The following is a 23583-nucleotide window of genomic DNA, read 5'->3' as shown; positions in this document are numbered from 1 at the left end:
GAATGTCCGTGAAAGATGTTCCGTCACCAACCTTTGTTTTTTTCTTCTTCTTCTTCTTCTTCTTCAAAAAACGCAGCTTCTCATGTTACCAAGAAATGACAAAGTGTAAACAACTCTGTCCTGAAGACTTCCAACTGTTTCTACTTTACCTCCGACTGTTACAACGCGCTGACATTGGAGACTCCTTCCGTCGATCCGAACAAAACCACTGATGATGATTGCTTAATAAATGAGTGTTTCCACTCCATTGTTTTTCAATCTCAGCTTTTATTTACACGTGTATGATAAAAGAAGTACATGAGCAACACCAAAATCTGATGAAGAAACAAAAACTTTAAGTTTAAACAACAAAAAGGCTATGAAGGATAAAATGTAAAGTTTGTTATATAGAAACCCCAATACCGTAAGTGCACAGGAGAGAAGCTGTATACAATCAGACAGTGAAGGAGAATGAAGTGAAATGTGCAAATATCTTTTTTTGCCTCGCATAAATGTTTATTAACATTTATGAGATATACACAAAGATTTGGTTTGTTTTTATGTAAAAGAAAAACGTATTGAAGGCACAAGTTTGCTGCAGCAAGATGGTCCAAAAAAAAAAAAAAAAAAAAAAGAAAAAATAGTTGGCTTTGCGTCACGTGACCATGAGTCACTAAGACGCCTTCCTGTCACATCCCATAATTGTTGGCCAAAAATAACATTGAATTTGAAAGAAAGTACAATATATTTGATATATACTACTTAAAGATTCCCGGTTCCGTAATATAACACAAAACATTTACAGAACTTAAGATGTTATCGTAGTCATGTGACCTTCACAAGGTCTACACCCATCAAAGCCTTGTATCAATTTTGCGTTTCATGCGCCCTTGTTGACTCCTCCTCTGATTTTGCCCATCGGTGCCATCTTAAGCGCTGTTCAGTTTCATTATAAGCCCTAAAATGCGTTGCATTCTAACATAATGAAATATTTAACTAGCTGAGATCAATTTGAGTTACATGTAGCGACTCTGATCTGTACGAATCTGAAACTTTGCAAACTTCACGCTGCTAGCATGATATTAGCTAGCATAATTAGCACAGGGAAAGCTCAAAGGAAAAAGGTAAAAGTGTATTACAACTGAATTCACACCCCACCGTCTTAGTCGCCATCTTGGGTGCCATTACTTTAATCAGTTTGCGTTACTTTCATCAGATAAGCCCTTTGAAGTCCTGAGGGATCACGTTAACATCACTGTACACTTCAGGAGGAAATCTTACCTAGAACTCATGCTGGTCTGATGCAATTTCCTTTTCAAAATGGCGGACGAAGCTGATCGCTGAAGCGATGAATGAGCGTTAAAATGAGCGTGCTAGCAGGAAAAAGTAGCCTGTACAAATCACCATGGAAACCATGTTGTTTTTGCTAGCATTAGCCTGTAGAAATCGCCGTGGAAACCAAACTGTCATTTTCTGCTAGAGATAGCCTGTACAAATAGCCATGGAAACCAACTGTATCATTCCTGCTAGCAATTGCCTGAACAAATCACCACGGAAACCAGCTATGTAAAGTAGCTAGAGATAGCTGTGTGATGTCGATGGTACACACTCCCGAGTGGTAATCAAAGTCGACTAGGGCGCATTAAATTGTAGACTGAAAGGGCTCTTGCCAAATGTAAAACCTAAAATCACTGTTTTTGATGGCTATTTAAATAAAGATTTCGATATCGTGTTTGCGGTTACGTCCACGACTCTTTAAACGGCACTTGTATGGAGGAATAAAGGGGAGCTCTACGGCCAGCTTCATCATGTGCGAATTGGAACACAGCCCACAAACTGACACGATCCAAATACGGCTCATCACTACTCACTTCTCAGATTGAGGCACGTGCCGATACTCAGAAATGTGATATACTGTGATATTCAGCATGCACAACATTGTTACTACCTTTGCGCTGCCTAGATAGTGTCCTCTGTGCTTGTAAGTGTATAGCCACTTGATAATATTGTAAACCACGATATGAAGTTTGGAGATTATCATGATGGGAAAATTCTGAACATCAGCCCCATGCCCAATTCAAATTAGTGCTCGTTATTTAACAGAAATTTTTACAGTTTAACCACCAGTGACGTAGTGAATCCAAATAAACTGAGAATGCTTTTAAAAACCCAAAATAACTACTATTAGAAAATGAAACGCATAAATGTAAATCCGGTCCCATGTAGGCTCCAGACTGGCCTTTACTGAGCTGTCCTTCCACTCGCCAGTCCAACAGGAAGTCCAGGAAGAAAAGAGGGGAAAAGAGGGAAGAGTAGACGAGGAGAAGACTTTACAAATCCTGGACCCTGCTGCTTTGGTTCCTCGCTCAACCCTCCTGGCCAAAATCCTCTGTGAATTTCTTCAGCTTCTCCAGATCCTGCTCGTTCACGGTGGGCTTCGTGTTGGCCAGCGATCGCAACATGTCCGCCTGCGAACACATGCAACAAAGAGAGCTTTTTGATGAACTAATGAAAGCAGGAGTATAAAACACTCCTCCGGGATTAGCTTAGTCACAATATAAATGAATGTAGGCAGGACTATAAACGCTGATCTGCGGGCGGTTTTGGCAGTTTATAGACAAATGAGAAGGAGTGCAGGAATATAACTGCTGATCAAGGGTCAGTTTTGGTGCTCTATAGACTAATAAGAACAAGCACAATATATAAATACTGACCTAGGGTCAATTTTGGTGCTCTATAGACTAATCAGAATGAGCACAAGCACATAAATACTGATCTAGAGACAGTTATGGTGATCTATAGACTAATTAGAATGAGCAGAGTAATATAAATACTGATCTAGGGTCAGTTTTGACACTATATAGACTAATGAGCACAGGAATATAAATACTGATCTAGGGTCAGTTTTGATACAGACTAATAAGCACAGGGATATAAATACTGATCTAGGGTCAGTTTTGATACAGACTAATAAGCACAGGGATATAAATACTGATCTAGGGTCAGTTTTGATACAGACTAATAAGCACAGGGATATAAATACTGATCTAGGGTCAGTTTTGATACAGACTAATGAACGATGGAAACTGCAGCGGAAGATGAAGATTCTCGATCAGCTCACCATGCTAACCACAGGCTCCAGGAGTTTATCTCCAGGAACCTCCATCCATGACATCTCGATGGCCTGAGGATCTCCGGGAGAGCACGGGGTCAGAAGGTCATCCATGATCACGTTGGGGTTGTCTCTGGAGGGTCCTCGTACCTTTAAAAATGTGGGGGGGTTACTCAAGTTAGTCAAGAATCCAATCTGGTTACTTCTGTAAACCATGTAAGAAGCAATAATAAGGCCCAGGTGTACTGATTCAGGGATTCGTACCCTTTTGAAGTGTGTAGCGGATTGCACTTTCCTGACGGGCTGCATAAGAGCGTCGCGCACTATGATGCTGATGTCGGCGCCCGAGTAGCCCTCGGTCTTCTTGCCCAGCGTGACGTAGTCAGCGTCGGTCAGGCTGTTGGGCGTGGTGCCCAGATGCAGCTTAAACATGAAGGAGCGGGCGTGTTCCTCCGGCAGAGGGATGTAGATACGCTTCTCAAATCTACACACACACACACACACACACACACACACACACACACTTCTTACACTTCACACTAACAATCTTCACCATTTACGCATAAGCCATTGATGATGTTCCCGATTCATTTTCCCGTCTATCATCAGATCGTTTATCCTCTGACAGGAACAGAATTCCGCTTCATTTTCCAGACAGCGCAGTAATGCACGACGGGAACTTTTTTTAATTCAAAAGCATTTTATTCACAACGAGCAACTATCTACAGGCTTACATAACTCAAATCTTGACTCAGAGCCTCACTACTGTTGAAGAATATTGTTTTATTTTAAGTGTATTATGTATATTTGAGAAAAATCATTTCATTTTACGTGCCCCTGCTCTCGAATGTTGTAAAAGTCAACATTCTCTGTGCATCCCAAACCACACAGAAGCTACTCCACTGTATATAATAACAGCTCGGCATCTTATTTTACTATTTTCACGTATTCTCATGATATATTAGCATCAGGATATATTTTTTAAGTAGTGTTGTAGCATCATCTGGTAAACTGTAACGTGTGTACGCTCCTAACACAGTGTTGTGTACAGATTGGCATTGTTTGTGATGAAGAGAAAAAAAAAAAAAAAGATAGATAGATAGCGTTCTCTGATTTCAAAGCATGACACAGGTGTCTAATTGCAGATATAAACGGTCCCCGTTTACGCTTCTGCCTTCAGTGAGTCATGAGGAGGTGAAAAACCTGTTCCGTGTAACCTGAAAAGAGCACACGTCATTCATTTCCTACTGCACGAGTCATTGTTACTAGATGTGCTGATAATCACTTAGACAAAACGTACGACGTGACGAGCATCAGAAAAATCTGAAAAAACTGAAGGCGATAAACACGGCGAGTTTTCTGAGGGTGTACCAAACAGAGGCACTGTATATGTCCTGAAATAGCATCTTGCTATGATTTTATTTATTTAACCTTCTGACTCCTCCCGCACCGAATATTAATGAGCTAACGTCACAAGATTGTCACTATGGATACGCCTCGGAAGGTGTTATTCCGCTCTGTTCTGAGTACTATAGACTTTATGTAATGAATTTAAATCAGAATCGATTTGCTCACCGTCTCCTGATGGCAGAGTCGAGTGTCCACGGGATGTTGGTTGCTCCAAGCACCAGGATTCCCTTGTTGTCATTCCCAACACCTGGGAAAGATCAGGAAGTTTTTTTTTTTTTTTTTTATAAACTTTTCCCAATTTTCCCCCATTTCAGTGGTACCAAAGGTTTCCACAAAAAAAGGAATAAATTAATACTTCAGGATGGAGCTAGCAACGCTATTTGTTGCCGATTGGTTACAAGAACAACGTCAGTCACAAACAGAGTGAAATCTTTTTTTTTTTTTTAATTTTGTTGGTTCTACACTTGTGCCATCAAAAGTAATGTTATGCCAGCTTACTTTTCAACCTGCACAAACAAATCCTCCCAAAATTATCGAAGTTATCATTCCTATAAATATAGAATCTAATTAAATACAGAAATTTAGAAAGTTCAGAAATTTAAAAAAATTCTCAGGGTTCAATAAATAGCCAAAATATATCTGTATAGATTTAAATAATATGCTAAATTTTTGAATATACTGTTTGTAAAAGAAATGTGCTGTACTAAAGAGGTTCATAATTTTTTTCCCTTTTTTTTTTTTTTTTTTTTTTTTTATAAAAACAGTTAAAGGTAAACCGTATCCAAGACCAATTTTACATCATCCAAAATAAAAGACCGAAGAAAAACTAGAAGAGAAAAATGACTCAAATCTGTCTATTTAAGGGACGACATGAACACTCTGATCCTCCAAAGGAAACTATCTGAAAATTGTTGCCTGGTTTCGGTTTGTTATCATCTGGTGCGATTGTTTTCGTTTGTTCATTTGTTCCGGAAGTTGCAGCGAAGGCGTTTCTCACCCTGCATCTGCACCAGGAACTCGGTCTTGATCCTGCGAGCCGCCTCGCTCTCGTTCTCGCTCCTGGAGCCGCACAGAGAGTCGATCTCGTCGATGAAGATGATGGATGGACTGTGTTCTCTGGCCAGCTCGAACAGATTCTTCACCAGCCTGAAGGAAAGGCAGCGAGGAATGAGGGGAATCAGGGTAGCGTTTAAAACAAACATATTATTAACACCATTTGACTCAAACTGGATAAAAAAATTTCTGGTTTCTGGTTGTCGTGACAACGTTGTTTGATGATGGGTGATGATTACTGAAGCATCCAGTTTCACTTCCTGCATCTGTCAGTTTTAATGTTTCTATTCAGGTGTTATTTAACATATTTATGACAAAATGGCGTTGTAGTCTTAGTCTCAGTGAAAGAGGCGTGGCTTCGGTGCCTGTCAGTCTCAGTAAAGGAGGCGTGGCCTCAGTGCCTCACATTACATCTACACCATAAAGATTCATCGTGTCATTACACATATTCATGAGCTGTTCGTCACAACTCAGCATTTACAGAACTCACTTTTCACTTTCTCCTAGCCACTTGGACACCAGGTCTGAGGAGGAGATGGAGAAGAAGGTGGAGTTGTTGGCCTCGGTGGCCACGGCCTTGGCCAGGTATGACTTTCCCGTTCCAGGAGGACCGAAGAGCAGGATCCCCCTCCATGGAGTGCGCTTACCTGAGAGGAGAGAGAACCACTGTTATGCTTTTTTTCTCTAATGTGTCTTTTAATGGTGTAGCACAATTTAATATGCAAATTAGCTGATAATACTGACAGTCAACTTCCTGTGGTGTTGCAGTAATTAGTGATGATAAAACACTGACCTGTGAAGAGGTGGGGGAATTTAATGGGCAGAATAACGGCTTCTTTCAGGGCCTCTTTGGCTCCTTCGAGTCCGGCGACATCGTTCCACTGGATGTTTGGTTTCTCCATGACGATGGCCCCTACACACAAACACACTCCATTAGCGCTGCGTTCATATCACATTTATCGCCATCATCCAGGTACCTGTACGTCCGTCTGGTTACCTGTCCGTCCGTCCGTCTGGTTACCTGTCCGTCCGTCCGTCTGGTTACCTGTCCGTCCGTCCTTCATGCTGCCTGTCCATTCATTCACCTGGCTACCTGTCCACCTGTCCTACTTGTCCTTCCTGTCCACAATGCTACTCATCTGTCCATTTGTTCAGCTACCTGTCCATCCATTTTTCTGGCTAACTGTATATCCGTTCTTCCAGCTACCTGTCCATCCATCTACCCGTCAATCCAGCTGCTTGTCGCCAACATCTGTTCATGCACCTATTCCATCCATCATTCAGGTTATTGATCTACCCTCCCTCTGTCAGTCAGTCAGTCTGTTCATCATCTATCCACACATCCACCAATCCATCTCTTTATCTACTACTGTAGTAATTAATTTATCTGTCTACCCATCATTGATCTTTCTAACAATATACACTGATCCATTTATCCATCAGCCTGTCTATGTGTACACCTGTTGATTGGTCAGTTCATCAATCCATCCATTCATCCATCCACCTGGCTATTCATTTATCCATTCTATTGTGTTTTCTCTGCCTGTCCATTCATCTGCACATCTTCGATTTAATCACTCATGTATCTGTAACTTTACAGATTGGTCTATCCATCTATCAAGATAATAAATCGATATGAAATAATCTATCCACTGTCATTTTTCCCCACTTCCACCAAGGAGGAGTGTGTAAACCACTAACCTGAAAGTTGGTTCTGGAATTTCTTCTTCTCTGGATTTTCTCCCTCATCGCTGTCGTTTCTGTAGGAAAAGAAGGAAAAAATAAATAAATAAATCACACACTTGTGACCATGCTAACGACTTGAAATCGGACCAATATGTGAGCATGCCACACGCACTCACCCTTTTTCATCGGACTGAGACTCTTTGACGGGTTTAGCCGGCGCTTTCTCCTTCTTCTTCAGATACTCTTTCAGCTTCTCCGCTCGGTCCAGGTACTCCGCACACTTGGCTCTGATGCTCTGTTTGGCTTTGTCCCCCTGAGCTTCATCTAATCTCCCCATCACACACACACACACACACACACACACACACACACACACACACACACACACGGGCTGTGAGTTCAGATCCCATGACTGCTGAACAGGAACTCTAATACTTTACACACCTATAACACAAAGACAGGAGTTTGACACTCCAATAACATCAGACCTACATTTGATGACGTGTAGGAAGTACTGAACTGCGTGTTGGTACAGCCTCAGTGCCTCCTCGTAATTCTGCGCCTTGTCCTCCTGCGCCGCCTTACTGGCCAGATCTATAGCTTTCTGCAAAATCAAAATATAACCGGTTAAGTTCTAGAAGAAAAGCAAGCGACAGGTTCAGGTTTCATCAGCAGTCTAACAGTGACTGGTTTTATTATTGATCTGCTTGTAAAAAAAATTCCACTGCTGGAATACCCAGTCTAAAATATCAAATTTTACTATAAATATCCCAACTCCTACATGTTGGATTAATTTATTTTTCAAATATGACTACCGTACTACAAAGATTGCTATTTTCTTGTAAGACTTATAGCTATTATAATTTTTTAAGAAATCAGTGAGACGGCAAGTGTCTGGACTTGGCTCTACTTAATGATTAGCAGTTCCACAGCCCCGCCCTCTCTGTTTTCTATTGGCTCACACTTATAAAACTACACAAAATTCACCTAGATGCACTCGAAATTAATCCAACTGCTGTAATGTTGTGCATCTATTATATACAAAGCAAGCAGGAGGATTTAAATAAATGCAAACAAACCAAGTGCTGCAATGATGCCGAATCTGTATTTAGATTCTGGACTGTGATTGGTCAGAAGGTGTTGACGAACTTGCAATAACAGTGAATATGACAGTAGTGCAGCTGAAAACCACAGGTTTTTAATAATGCTCTTGTTCTAATATGTTATTGTTTTTATAGTAACAGCTCATTCATAAGAAATCGTATAGTGAACGCACGACATAAACGCGTGTAATCACTGATATGGTAAATAGTAAACAGATGTTTATGTAACATTTTTTGTAAGGAGTCTCCAGTGTCAGTCTGAGGTAAAGCTGTAGCTACGTTTTGATACATAATCAGCAAAAATAATCAACTTCAGGGTGCTAACAGTGACTCCATTTCCTCACACCACCCTGTTGTTGATTATTTTCCTAAAACAGCACAATACTGTTTTATTTCTATAAACACATCCCTATATTTTTTATTTAATAGCAATATTTTATTTAGGAACTTTTTCCCCCATGCTATATGTTGAAGGAATGTGATATTTTTGGAATTATGGACACAAACAAGAGAGCAGATCTTAAATTCAGATCTGGTTACTTGCTAATCAGTGCTTGGACCCCGATGATCGCTGCTAGTTAATACTTAAGTCAAGTTGTTAGGCTAAAACGGGCTAGCTCGCTAGTTCCTGTTTAACAAACTACTACAACTTAAGGACATACAGCTTCTAAACGAACAAGTGTTTATACATATATATAAATACTAACTTATTTTTACGAAAAAAAAGGTCACAATCCATTTGACGAGCAACAGACAGTAACTAAAAACAAACAAAGCTAAGCTAGGCCACCGATGGATGACGTTTACTGAAGGCTGAATCCCAAATGCCTCCAAACGCCCTATATAGGTCACCTACTAAACAATAGCGTCTACACCCAAGCTAGTGCACTTCACTGTCCCACAGGGAGGCGTTTGGGATTCGGACCAAAACTCAGCGATGAGACTTTGTTATGGTTTAACAGCGAACTTGAGCGCAGACAAACACAGCTCAACTCCGCTTATTCACTCGCAACCGTTATTAAATCTCTTATTATCTGTTTATCAGCGAATTATTTCGCTAGCTAACACGGCTAACCAGCTAGCAGCTAACGTGTATGTCAACTTACCTGCAAGTTGTTGTTGGCAGCCATAGGGGCTGGGAAAATATCGCGATTTTACTAAAACACGGCGTGTTTTTTCTGCTGATATTTAAAAAAGTACTACGATGTTTTCCAAATCATACAAATAATCGCGAAGTCACGAAGCGCTTTTTCTTTTCTGCGTTGTTATTTAAATCCTGCTGGATAATGGAGGAGAAAACTTCCGCGTTAAAAAATGTCGAATGTCACTTCCGCCTACGACAATCACGTGTGCGGATAAATGACCTGACGTCACGACACACGCCCCGCCCACCTTGGCACACCTTTTGGAGCTGAGCCTCAAGTTGGATCAGGGATTGTTTTTTTTTTTTTAAATTACAAAAAGCAGATTTATGAGAAAGATACTGAGATAAAGTGATGATTAATGAGAACTGGAGAAATCTGAAAATACGATAAATATGTCAAAGACACAGGAAACACTGAATTAAACGTTAAACTGGTTTTAAGCAAAAACAATTATAATTATTGTAGGGAAAAAAATCATTAATCAGATAAAATGACAGGTCTTGTTGCGAAAGTTCTACTTAAAATTCTACTTATTTCTTTAGTTTTCTTGGAATTTTTTTCTAAAATGTATTTTTCTTTGTTGAAATTTGATCACTATTATTACACAGATTTATGCTCTAAGATCTATCAGTACAGTTATTATTATTATTATTATTATTATTATTATAATAAAACTGAGTAAGATAAAAAAAAAAAGTAGGCTCTGATTAGTTAACTAGTACTCTTTAACTGGACTCTCTCAATAAATAAATTAAAAATAAATAAATAAATTGATTAATTGATTTCGCACACCAAAATGGACTCATTTTATTCGTTTAACTAAAAAAAAGTATGCTTTGGTGTGCAATCATATCCATCTTCCAAAAACAAAAGAACCCTCTCTTTTTTTTTGTAATAAAAAAACAATATTACAAATTCAACAATCACTGATCCTCAGAAATTGCACATATTATTTCCAAACACAAGCCTGCAGTCGTTTAAATGTTTGACTGACGATGGAAAACGAGTCAATAACACAGCGCGTGTACGTCAGCCGTGGCAGAAACAAACGCCTCGACACAAGGAGGAGAATCCTGAGAGGAGGAAGACAGCAGTAAAAGAGGAAATGGAAGAAAGGTCCATGAAACTCTGCAGTATAAACATGGGTGCAGCTGATGTTATTGGTGTGACTCATACGCAAAGCTGAACACCGATTGGCTGTTAGACACAAGGTTAGTCATCAGGCCATCTTATCAGAATGTAGTGAGATTATTGCTTGTCACACTGTACGACATCCCAATAAACAGTGTAACAGACTGTGTGTGATAATGTGTGTTCTCCATGTCAGATTACACGATGAAGAACTTTGTGGCAGCCGTCTTTGTTCGCAATGGCTTTCAGTAGGCTTTGCATCAAATTACATGCTGCTGTAAGTCTGCTGATCTTAACTCACATCCAAAGAATTCTTTCGCAACAATGAAGCCAGCTTTAAATGTGTCTGTACTGATTTTTCCTCATGCTGATTACTATTGTAGAACTATTGTACAACTGTAGGAATTAGATGAAGATATCTGGCAACCCTTGGAGACTTCAGATTGCAAGGGAAAGAATGACACACACACACACCCAGAGATTAGTTTCTTTACATAATGAACCTACTAAAGGATGTTTTTGTGCGTAATCACCGGTCCAGAATTACAAACATGAGGTGTAAAGAAAAAGAAATTGTTTGAATCTGAGGCTACAGTGGGCACAGACTGATATATACACCAATCAGCCATAACATTAAAACCACCTGCCTAATATTGTGTAGGTCCCCTTGTGCCGCCAAAACAGCTCTGACCTGTCGAGGCACTCCACAAGAAGGTGTGCTACAAGTCCTGTAAGTTGCAAGGTGGGGCCTCCATGGATTGGACTTGTTTGTCCAGCACATCCTACAGATGCTCGATCGGATTGAGATCTGGGGAATTTGGAGGCCAGGTCAACACCCTGAACTCTTTGTCATGTTCCTCAAACCGTTCCTGAACAATTTTTACAGTGTAACAGGACGCATTATCCTGCTGAAAGAGGTCACTGCCATTAGGGAATACCGTTGCCATGAAGGGGTGTACCTGGTCTGCAACAATGTTTAGGTAGGTGGTACGTGTCAAAGTAACATCCACATGAATGCCAGGACCCAAGGTTTCCCAGCAGAAAATTGCCCAGAGCATCACACTGCCTCCACCAGCTTGCCTTCTTCCCATAATGCATCCCCGTGCCATCTCTTCCCCAGGTAAACGATGTACATGCACCCGGCCGTCCACATGATGTAAAAGAAAACGTGATTCATTGGACAAGGCCACTTTCTTCCATTGCTCTTTGGTCCAGTTCTGGTGCTTACCTGTCCATTGTAGGTGCTTTCGGAGAAGGACAGCGGTCAGCATGGGCACTCTGACTGATCTCCAGCTACACAACCCCATACGCTGCTGTGTGTTCTGACACCTTTCTGTCATAGCCAGCTTTAACTTGTTCAGCAATTTGTGCTACAGTAGCTCTTCTGTAGGATCAGAAAAGACGGGCTAGCCTTCGCTCCCCACACGCATCAGTGAACCTTGGGCACCCATGACCCTGTCGCTACTTCACCAGTTGTCCTTCCTTGGACCACTTTTATTAGGTACTAACCACTGCACACTGGGAACACCCCACAAGAACACCCTGCAGTTTTGGAGATGCTCTGATCCAGTCGTCTAGACATCACATTTTGGCCCTTGTCAAAGTCACTCAGATCCTTACGCTTGCCCATTTTTCCTGCTTCCAACACATCAACTTTAAGAACTGACTGTTCACTTGTTGCCTAATATATCCCACCCCTTGACAGGTGCCACTGTAACGAGATAATCGATGGTATTCATGCCCTTGTGTAGTGAAGACCCATCAAAAGAAATAAACCAGTCCCTACTGTTGATGCTTATTCTGGTACATGTCCTAATATACAGCTACTACAAGAACAACAACTTTTGTTAATCTCAAGACCACGAGACAAATAGGTCATGATATCAAGATAACGGCACAGAAAAACAGAAATAACTCATGGCCTTTCTGGATTTCTGCATGTTTTAGCTTTAAACCTTCTTGCACTGCAAAAATATGACATCTTGGCAAGCAGACATATCTACAATATCTACAGTCAAATGTTTATTATTATGAGATTATTATGAATTTATGAGTTTACGTTTTTACTCATTTCTACCTTATTCTGGTGGCAGATGAAATTTCTTCATTTTACAAATAAGTGCTTAAAATTAGTCAACAACATCAAGATTATTCAAAGCTGGAAATGAGTTAAAAATGTCTAGAAATATGTTTAATAATCATATATTTGGCTTATTGTAATCTTATTATAGGAAATATTACATGAACGTGACTATATTCAGGATAATTTCATGTCATTTTTCCGCAGTGTTCCTCTGCCAGGAGGTTAAGACTTGGCCATAGGAGAAGATTTAAGCAATACAATGACCGCAAAGTCAATACAGGAAGTATGAATGAAATTAAAAAAAAATACTGCTCAAAATTTTTTTGTTCTTCAGTGTAAAGAACCTGTTTCTCATCTAGATACTCCCGCAGCTTCTCGGCTCGGTCCAGGTACTGAGAGCACTTCTCTCGGATCTTCTGGTTTCCGTCTTTCCCCTGAGGCTCGCCTGAGTACACACACAGAACAGATAAAAATATATACATTAAAAATAGATATTATGCTAGCTAGTCACGAATACATCACCAGAAATCACGTTTCAATAGTCACAAAATGACTTCATAACACGACTGAAAGACATTCGACTGGAAACTGATTCTCAGCGATACGCTAGAATTAAGATATGCTATGCTAAATAATGCTAACAGCACTTTCCTGGTAAATCTTCACTGAAAATGTAAATGTGTCAGTGCTGAAAGTTGTACAAACGCTGTTCTATATCTAATCTCAGTGATTAGCTGAGTTACATATAAACATGTACGCATGCAAACAGGGCCAATAGCATCACTAGCAAAGTTGTTAGCTAGCTAGTTTTGCAGTATCAAGATGGCGGAATCCGCATCACGCAGACTGTAATTAGCGTAACGATTTTCTCCTTTTTTTGATAAATGACATTCAGTTTGATCAACATGTAACACAATATACTAAAATATTATATTTTTTGCTGATTGTAAACCAGAGAAATGACTCAAGGAGATTACTGACTGCTTTTCTGATTACCAAAAAAAAGATGGATGTAGCTTTAATGTAAATAAAAAGCTAAATACATAATGAGAGTTGCAACTTAGCAAGTTTCGGAGAGATATACAGCAGAATAAATTGTAGAATTTATACACAACACTGTTCCTCTTATATCTTAATATTTGTAAATGCAGTTGGTTTTACTGCAGCCAATCACAAGCCTTCGCTGCATCTGCGTAATTTAAAGGAAAAAAATCCACCCTGAACGAGTTACTGTACATATTAACCTTTAGAATTAACACGTGATCCTCAACGCCATCCAAGATTTGATTGAGAATGAACTTTTTTTTAGTTTGAACTTCTTTGGTTAACGGTTTTCTACATTACCCACAATGCCACACTACCTGCTGATAGCGGAGCAGTGGGATTTAAGCCTCGCTCTACCTCTACTTAAAGAGAGCGCTGCAGCGGCGCTTTAGTCTTTAAAACCTGTCCAAGTCTCTCATCGCCTCATCGGTGTACTCGGCTAAACAGCTCATCTTCCAACGCCAGAACTATTTTTATCGTTAATTCCATCACATCGCTAACTAGCCAAGATCCAACGTATCCACTAATTCTGCGCTGGATTTCTCATTAATATGATGAGTGTGAGAAAAGAAGTTCTCGCTCCCGTATATTTGAGATGGTTGAAATCTGGTCTGCTGTTGGAACTGCGTGAGCAATGGCAATAACAACGTCCACCTGTGACTTCAACGAGACACCAAATTCACGGGAATAACCGTGGACCGACAAATTAGCACGAGAATCAATGAGCACATCACAAACATTTCAATATCGACAATTTACTGTGTTTCAGCGTACACACAGCAGCGTCGAGTCCAGAGAATATAAGAGTGTAAATTCACGTACGCTTTAGGATGTGCAGAAAATGCTTCACAGCATGGTGGTAGGATTTGATGGCCTCTTCGTAATTCCCAGCCTCGTCCTCCAGTGAGGCTTTGGTGGCGATCACTATGGCTTTCTGGGATAGAGAGAGCAGATATCAGAGCAAGGGAGAGGAAAAGAAAGAGAAAGAGAGTCAGTTTTCCTGGGATAATCTCCGGATCCACAGCCCTGACCAGGATAAAGTGCTGAATCAATGTCTACATTATTCCTTACTTGTACACTTGATAGTGCCACCCCAGTGACAAGGACAAGTGTAGTATGATACCTTTGTTTATAAAAGTGTGTGTGTGTGTGATGCCCTGCAATGGACTGGCATCCCATCCAGGTTGTATTTCCGCTTTGTGCACAGTATTCCCGGGATACACTCCGGATCCACTGCCACCCTAACCAGGATGAATTACATCTTCAATCTCATTTTTTTTTAAAAAAAAGGTACTAAACTACACTTTTTCTTGTCACTGAAGTGGTACCTTTATCTTTAATAGGCGTCTTTCACCTGGAAGTGTACCTTTAAAAAAGATTTAAGATGCATAAATCAGAATAAGTTTTTAACACTAAAGATTTAAATGTACTTTCTGTGTTTAAATACAAAAGGTGTAGGATTAACGGTACCATCCCTGCCACGACGAAGGGTACAGATTAGTTTGGTACGCTTTTGTCTGTGGATAGATTGAGTCTAATCATTAAAAAAAAAAAAGAACATTGCCGTAAAAGATTTTAAAGTACCTAAAAATGATCCCATTGTACACGTAACTAGACATGATTTCGAATTTTTTGACTGTTAGTATAACAACACATACTTAAAAACTTAAAAACCAAAACTCCTGTACAAAACGAATATCAGAAATCAGGTGTGTGAGTGGCTTTATACGGTTTGGAAGCTTCAGACCTACCTGTAAGTTAGTGAGCTCCATTATACTCCGTGATCATGAGCGAGTCTCTGAAAGCATGGTGAAGCAGAAGGTGTGTGAGCTCGTGTGATTGTGTATTGTCTGACCTGTAACACCCATCAGGCTTGAGAAAAATGCGGAAGTTCCTCTCTCTCTCTCTCTCTCTCTCACACACACACACACACCCGGTAACAAGGTTCAGAAATAACCGCCCAAACCAGTGGCACAGTATTCAGCTGGCTCTCTGTTTCCAAACATGACGTCATTAGTCAAGGCCTCGTCACTCTATCACTCTGTCACTCTGCATTACACACACAGCATTACATTTACAGTACACTTTGTGTATAAGGTAGTTATTTATATACTATAATACACACTGGTGCTAATTTGCAGAATTAGCAGTGGGACAATAAACACAGAAGTAAATAACAAGAAGTGTTTTAGCCAAAAAAAAACTTCTTTCAGTTCTTGCAGTCAAGAGCATGTGGAAATCAGGGAGAGCGTCCTAATTTTTAATAATCAATCAATCAATTAAAATAAGGAATTAAAAAAAATAAATAAATAAATAAAAGTAAGGCAAGTAAATACGTAATCAAAATTAGGTAAGTAAACAAATAACTAAATAAATAAATGATCGTCCAATCACTGATCAGCATTGTTCCCAACAGCCAATCACTGATCATCGCTCTTTGTCCCACCCTCGCACTGTTCTCTGTTCTTTGTTTTCTCTCCTCGGCGATTTTTACAAGTACTTAAAGCGAGTCGTTCCATCTGTAACCGCTTCCTTTACGACTACTCACCATCGCCACTTCATTTTTTCATTTTGTTTTGTAAAGGTGTAAAAAGTTTAGTTTGTGATGCCGTGACCAAAGATCAACTTCTTTCCATAAGAAATAAATTATAATCATTTATTGTCTATTCTGATGAAACTCTTGTTTTATTATATCTTAAGTTTCTTCGTCATGTAGCCGAATTTGTAATTTGATATGCCAACGATCTTGATCTGTCAGTGGATATGCAAATGAGTCTGTGATGTCATCTAGCTACATTCTGAGCTTGCTTTAGCTACTTTTTTTTTTTTCTCATGACAAGTTAAAATGTTGTCAGTGTGAATTTACGCAGTGAATTCCAAACTACCGATCCTCGGTTTCATGACCTCACCCAGCTTACGCTTCATTCCACAGATACACTATATGGCCAAAAGTTTGCGGACACCTGATCATCACATTCATATTTGCTTTTTGAACATCCCATTTCAGATTTAGTCCCTTTGCTGTTGTAATAACCTCCACTCTTTTGAGAAGGCTTTCACTAGACTTTGGAGCGTGACTGTGGGGATTTGTCTATTCAGCCACAAGAGCTTGGTTTGTGCACAGGGGCATTGTCATGCTAGAACAGGTTTGGGCCTCTTAGTTCCAGTGAAGGTAAAATTGTAATGCTACAGCATACAGAGACATCCTACATAATTGTGTGCTTCCAACTTTCTGGCAACAGTTTGGGGAAGATGATGGTCAGGTGTCCACAAACTTTTGGCCATATAGTGTATATTACATGAGATATAAGTTGAACACCTTAATTAGACAACAACCCATCTTGTTGCTAATATACATGCAGGTCAACTGGGGTGAATGAGTTGAAATTAATTTAATGCTGTGTTTTAAGACATTGGAGAGATTTTTAAAAAAAAAATAGAAAAAAAGAAAGAAATTAAATACATTGTTTTGAATTTCAGATAAGAAGTCTTCAGCTGGCCAGTTCGGGTGAGTCTGTACCCACTGCAGACTCCTGTCTAAACTCCAAAGTGGTTTTCTGGTGTTGTAGCCCATCTGCATCAAGGTTTGTGCATTCTGAGATGCTTTTCTGCTCACCATGTTTGTAAAGAGCGGTTATTTAAGTTACCGTAGCCTTCCTGTCAGCTCGAACCTGTCAGGCCGTCCGCCAACAAGGTGTAGCTATGAGCAGAACTGATGTTCACTGGACGTTTTGTTGTTTTTTTTTCCCACCCCCAAGAAATCTGCTTTCACTGATATTCTAGAAAGTTTCACTGCAGTGTTTTAGGACTTTAAAAGCAGATGTTTAATCGTTTATTCCTGGATCATGTCCTTGAGAATGGCGCTAGCATCGCTTGAGACTTTGTGCACCACGCAGCCCATAATTCATTCAGACACAATGAACAACCACTGATGTAAAATATTTTATTTTTTTCTGTAAATGTTCCTAAATTCAGTTCCTTTAATACCAAACCCTATAATCGCTCTGTGTACTTCAAAAGGCTTCATTTTCCAAAACTGTTGAGACCTACTATACAGCGGAGGGGGGAAAAAACACCACCGGGAAAAGGTCGACATATTTTACAAGACAAGAAAAATATTCAGGAAACAATTTTTTTTGATACAGCTGTTCAAAATATATACAACTGAGTCTTTCTGGAAAAAAAAAAAAAAAAATCATGCCCTGTACAATTTGGGGTAAAATTGGGTAGTTTGTGTACAAGAGAGAAGAAAGAAAGTTTCAAAACGACTAAGTGTGAAATGTGAACAGGACGAAATATTACTGGCGTGTGCCGATAATCGATTATAAATTACATCATGATATTACGTACTGTTATCACGGACACGTCAAAATATCGCCAGGTTCTCTGTGGAGAAGGAAATAATTCTGTCACCACAAAAATGGCAGATTTTCCGCAAACCATCGACACGTGTCTAATATTGACAAGTCGATAATTCCAAGCGTGATCTGTATGTACAATTTCTTTTTAAAAAAAGTCACGGTGGCTAAAGCTTACTGGATTAAACATACAAGTTGTGCCTAATCTGTTTTAGAGTTATGATTATTTCATTTCGCAAAACCAGATTTATTACGATATCTTTTTGGTAACATGTTATTAAAAGGCTAGCTACAGAACGACTTCATGACACATGCATAAGCACTGAATAACAGCTATAGTATAATGTATGAGTATATACATTATATGTGTATATAAACAGAACAATAAATAAAAATAAATTGAGTTCATTGACGGATTATAATCTTTCCTGACTAAAAAAAGGAAGAAATTGCAGAAAAATATCCTTCACGTTAGTATAGCGCCATTTCATCGTTCATATAAACATTAATAAAATATTAGCTTCTAGTCATATTATTCATCAGCTAGCTTATCAAAGGCGTCCATTTTCCAACGGTTTTCTCATGGCTTTTAGAATATTAAAAAATATTTTTCCCCGAATCTTGTTATTCAGTGATTGTGTTACTTCATATGTACACATATAAGACACACAAGCCCTACATTATCCTATAAAATGTGCAATTCACGGCTTATGCATGTGTTACGAAGCCCTTATGAAGGTAGCAGTTTGCTTTAGCATAACACCTAATCCTCCCTGCCAAAAAAAAAAAAAAAAATAAAAAAAAAAAGTGGTCAGAATGAGTCACAAAATCACTACGATACCATACAGAGAAAATACTTATTGAAAATCCTTTGCAATTCTGTACAGAATATTCATTTAAAATAACCTCTGAGACGGATAACAGGCGCATCTGCATTAAATAATTTTTAAAAGGAGGAGGAAAAGAAACAAAACGAAACAAAAAAACAGAGCACATCTAAAACATCGATATGAATAAGGTAGTATTTGGTCGATCGTCATTCCGATATTTTTCATTTATGTACATTTTATTTACAGACGTAACAGAATCTCTTCATACTGTTCGCAGTTTCTGGTTTGTTTTCTTTTCGTGATTTTTTTTTTTTTTTTTAAATCTATCACATCATTAAAAATAGGCGCACTCATTCACTCACATGGTAATAAATACAAAAACACAATTTTTTCTTACACACACACACAGACACACACACAAGAAAAAAAAGAGCAAAACAAAACAACCGAGGATTAAAACTGACTCATGGAATCAAGTATTTGTCCTTTTTTTTCGTGAGTTTCGTCTGTTTTCTTCTTCTTTTTAGTGCAAGTTACTTTTTTTTTTTCCCCTTTGCGGAAGTCCTTACATTCTTCGTTCAGTGATGTTCTACGTTACAGTCGCGGATAGCTCCGCCCACTTTTCCAACCAATAAGGCATAACCGGTACAGTGATCGCTCTCGCTCTCGTCTTTCGCATCTCATTCGCTGGTGAAATTTTCCCCTTTACATACACGCGCACACACACGCACACACACACACACGCACACAGGCGCGCGCAGGATAAATCGAACCTCCTCCAGAGAACGATGCAAATGGCTCTAACACAAACGTGTGTTTTCCTCTTGATTTCGCACAAAAAAGATCCTCTGTCTGTTGCCTCTGTCGTTCCTGCCTTCAGTCTTCAGTGTCTCGGCACCGCTGAGCTTCAGGAATGACCGGGTCCTTTTCCTGTTTTTTTTTTTTATAAACGTAATCTAGTTCATCCACTTGCGGCAGTTTGCTGCCCCACACAGACACGCGACCTTGCTGTGGTTGTCCACCAGACCCAGTCTGTAATCGTAGCACAGCTAAAAACACAAAATCACAGAACATCGTTAAAGGAAGTGAGATGTAAAGGGTAACATTTACACGACAGAATAAACCTGCCCTAGCCAAATCAAAGGGAAGTGTGTAGAGGCAGGGTAAAATGACGTACAGCTGACTGCTTAGCACAGAACCTCAGGCATTAACGCCACCTTCGCTCGCAACGGAAAGATTTTCCACCTCGTCTTTGCCGAGACTAAACTTTCAAAAACTAAAATTGTTCACTAAGGATAGAAATTCCTTTGTGTAAGAATTCATGCACAGCTAGCACTGCCTGATGTTAGCATCGACGATGAGTAGCTAGATACTCATGTATGTAGCTATGTAGCTATGTACTCATGTTTACGACATTTTCGTTCATTTCCACTAATTCCTTCACAAAATGATAAAATTGTAGAGAGGTGAGAGTTCACGTAAGTAAAGTTATCCTGCAGCGACTAATTCCGGTAAAAAAGAGCCCGTTTGTGCAAGTTTCACGTTTAACGTAAGCGACTGATAAATGCGACATAGTTACATAGATAAAACTGAACACCTTCCTCCGTTTTTAAATATCTAAGCAGCCATGTTCTATATCGTGTTCGTCAAGTGCTGCTTATGAGCTTTTAAACAGTTTGACGTGTCCGGACAGAATCGTTACAAAAATCATGATGCCAGGTTTTGCCAAATTTGATCATTTTCCTATAACAGTGTGTCCTGAAGGATTTTATTCCTATTATACAACAACGATTTGCCAATGATTACACTTTTTTATTTATTAAAGAACGACAAGTTTACTATTTATCGCATTGTATTTACGTTTAATGTTGTGGAATGTCCGTGAAACAAGTCACTTCCTGTTAGTCCATGAAACAGTCGTTCCTTCACCAGCATCTGTTTTTTTTTTTTGTTGTTTTTTTTTTTGGAAGACAAATCGCAAATCGCAACCTCTTCCTCCTGAAGATGTCGGAAAACTACAGTTGTTACAAAGCACACACACTGGAGACTCTTTCCATAAATGTTAAAATGTCTCCGTATAAAAGCAACGTCATCTTATTGATCATACATTTACATACAATGAATATAAAGATTCGAAACACACCTGTTAAAATAGCAGGTTTTTGTGAAGTAAAAAAATGAAAGTAAGATAAATCATGTCAGAACCTTTCCTTACTTTAATGTGAAATTAAGTGAAAAATATCAGAAACTTTTTTAGGGAAAAAAAGAAAAATAAAACTTAAAATAACCTGGTTGCATAAGTGTGCACAGCCCTAAACTAATACTTTGTTGAAGCACTTTTTGGTATTATTACACCACTCAGTGATTTTGGCTAAGAGTCAGCGTGGCACATCTTGACTTGGCAATATTTTCCCAACCTTTCTTACAAAACAACCATTTTAACAAACATTTTAACAGATCGCTTCAGGTCACCCCACTGATTTTAGTTGGATTCAGGTCTGGGCTCTGGCTAGGACATTCAAAAACATTGATCTTCTTTTGGTTAAGCCGTTCCTTTGTTGATTTAGACGTACGCTTTGGGTCATCGTCATGCTAAAAGGTGAAATTCCTTTTCATCGTCAGCTTCCTAGCAGACACCTGAAAGTTTTGCACTCAAATCGACTGGAATTTGTAGCTATTCATGATTCCCTCCACCTTAATAAAAGCCCCAGTTCTGACTGAAGAAAAGCAACCCTAAGGCATGATGCTGCCACCACCATGCTTCACCGTGGGTATAGTGTTCTTTTGGTGATGTGCTTTTTTTTGGATGTTTTTTGTGAGGAAGGGCTTTTGTCTGGCCACCCTACCCCATAACCCAGACATGTGAAGAACACGAGATTTGTCACATGCGGAGAGTAATCAGTACTTGTCAGAGATTCCTGCAGCTCCTTTAAAGTTGCTGTTGGTCTCTTGGCAGCCTCCCTGGTAAGATTTTGTCTTGTTGTTTTGTAAATTTTGGAGGGACGTCCTGTTCTTGGTGATGTCACTGTGGTGCCCCACTTTCTCCACATGTAGATGATGGCCTTCACGGTGTTCCATGGTACATCTAATGTTTTGGAAATTCTTTTATACGCCCCTCCTGATCGATATCTTTCAATAAGTGAGATACCGTACATGCTTTGTAAACTCTTTGCAGACCACGGCTTCAGCAGTCAGATGAAACCAAGAACATGTCAAGAAAATCCTACAGAAACAGCTGGTCTTTATTTTGGGTTAATCAGAATAACTTCACTGATGACAACTTATGAAAATTACTATTGAACATGAGATTGAATGTGTTTGGTTCATACTGAACACAGCGAAATCCCCAATTATTAAAGGGTGTGCACACTTAAGCAACCTGATTATTGTAGCTTTTTTTATTTTTCTGACATGATTTATCTTAGTTTCATTTTTTTTACTTCACAAAAACCTGACATTTTAACAGGGGTGTGTGGACTTTTTATATCCACTGTACATGTTTTTATACATTTTCATACATTTTGTTAAATAAGAAAACAAGTCCCTGTGAATGAAGTGTTATTGTGGAAATGATAACGTATTAGAACGAGCGCATTAACCCTAAATAAACCTGCGCTACTGTCAGAGCTGCTATTAAAGAAAATTAAAAAGTAAACCAATGCTTGTGTGTAATATAATTAGTGTACTATTTTGGCCACTACACACTGCCAAAATACAGACTGTCTACATTTAAATTGATCATTATTATTATTATTATTATTATCATTATTATTATTAATATTATTGAGCAATCTGCTGGAGAGCATGGTGTGCATGTGCATGTGTTACCTCTTCTCCTTTCTCGATCCTGCGGTTGGAGCTGATGATGATTTTGTATCCTCGCTCAAAGGTCACGACCTCTGCCACGCAGTTTGGCGAGCAGGAATGATTGATGTACCTATACACACACACACACACACACACACACTATATACTGAGCTCATATTAAGTGAACAACTGAAATTTGCTGTTCGTTTCCTGTAATATTTAATAATTTTTTATATTTTATATCACTGCAGCTGCACGTGTTGTACGGAATCTTGAAATGTCTGCGATACCAATGTTGCGTCCTCAGTATCATAGTATATCATGTGACTGATTATCAGGACATCTTAAACAACAACAGGAAACAACAACTAAAAAATAAAGATATTTAATACACATACACATAACAGGTTGCAACCAAAGAGTACTGGTTATAGATGTATTAATAACTTCCTTTTTTAGAATTTTTTATTTATTTTTATATTTTTATTTATTTATTTTTACCTTGCAGGGCTTCCAGAGCAAGTAGCGTCGATCACGCAGTCGCTGTCGATGCGAAACATGAACGCCGCTCGGTTCTGAGAGACAAAACCAAATCAGGAACACAATCACTTTTGTGTTGGAGCATTAAGTGTATGAGCTGTTACTATAGAAATGATAATGTATCAGAGTGAGCGCATTAATATAAACCTGCGCTACTGCCAGAGCTGCTCTTACAGAAAATCAGTCAACACTTTCTGACCAATCAGAATCCAGAATTCAGCAGCGCAACTGTGGCATAACGTAAGCTTTCTATCTTTAACGAACATTTTTTTTCCAAATGGAAATAATATTTTCGAATTCAT

At 39.1% G+C, this 23583-nt stretch overlaps 2 protein-coding genes across 10 annotated transcripts in view; both read right to left on the bottom strand.

Annotated features, from left to right (window-relative positions):
• Window positions 1-247: 247 nt before the first annotated feature.
• Window positions 248-15644, bottom strand: vps4b (vacuolar protein sorting 4 homolog B). Of its 2 annotated transcripts, XM_026936599.3 has the most exons (13): window positions 15498-15644; window positions 14569-14680; window positions 13047-13147; window positions 7733-7844; window positions 7417-7564; window positions 7256-7314; window positions 6348-6467; window positions 6045-6201; window positions 5499-5647; window positions 4667-4748; window positions 3356-3575; window positions 3101-3241; window positions 248-2447 (listed from the first exon to the last, which is right to left on the bottom strand). In XM_026936599.3, the coding sequence occupies exons 1-13, from the start codon at window positions 15516-15518 to the stop codon at window positions 2346-2348; spliced, it is 1524 nt and encodes a 507-aa protein (XP_026792400.1). In that variant the 5' UTR covers window positions 15519-15644; the 3' UTR covers window positions 248-2345. The 2 variants fall into 2 exon arrangements, with proteins under 2 accessions (XP_026792400.1, XP_026792401.1); XM_026936600.3 differs by lacking the exons at window positions 13047-13147; window positions 14569-14680; window positions 15498-15644 and adding an exon at window positions 9450-9696.
• A 1852-nt stretch (window positions 15645-17496) lies between these two features.
• The window catches only part of kmt2cb (lysine (K)-specific methyltransferase 2Cb), an 81210-nt gene continuing 75123 nt past the window's right edge, over window positions 17497-23583 (bottom strand). For all 8 annotated transcript variants that reach the window (XM_034304019.2, XM_034304023.2, XM_034304022.2 and 5 more), the window contains 3 exons: window positions 23243-23316; window positions 22763-22871; window positions 17497-19983 (listed from right to left, as the gene is read on the bottom strand). In XM_034304019.2, the coding sequence (XP_034159910.2) occupies window positions 19891-19983; window positions 22763-22871; window positions 23243-23316 (276 nt within the window). In that variant the 3' untranslated portion in view covers window positions 17497-19890. The remainder of the gene's footprint in view (window positions 19984-22762; window positions 22872-23242; window positions 23317-23583) is intronic.

The sequence above is a fragment of the Pangasianodon hypophthalmus genome, chromosome 4 (genome assembly GCF_027358585.1).
Source record: "Pangasianodon hypophthalmus isolate fPanHyp1 chromosome 4, fPanHyp1.pri, whole genome shotgun sequence".
Classification (NCBI taxonomy): domain Eukaryota; kingdom Metazoa; phylum Chordata; class Actinopteri; order Siluriformes; family Pangasiidae; genus Pangasianodon; species Pangasianodon hypophthalmus.
Note: the sequence above shows the minus strand (reverse complement) of the source record. Positions and strands in the feature narration are given on the sequence as shown.

Bases quoted from the DNA above. Each gene is read 5' to 3' on its own strand.
- vps4b (XM_026936599.3), bottom strand. From the start codon at position 15,518: ATGGAGCTCACTAACTTACAG. The intron at 14,681-15,497 runs GTAGGTCTGAAG...TCTCTATCCCAG, and splicing joins TGGAGCTCACTAACTTACAG to AAAGCCATAGTGATCGCCAC. The intron at 2,448-3,100 runs GTGAGCTGATCG...ATGTGTTCGCAG, and splicing joins TGGAGCCTGTGGTTAGCATG to GCGGACATGTTGCGATCGCT.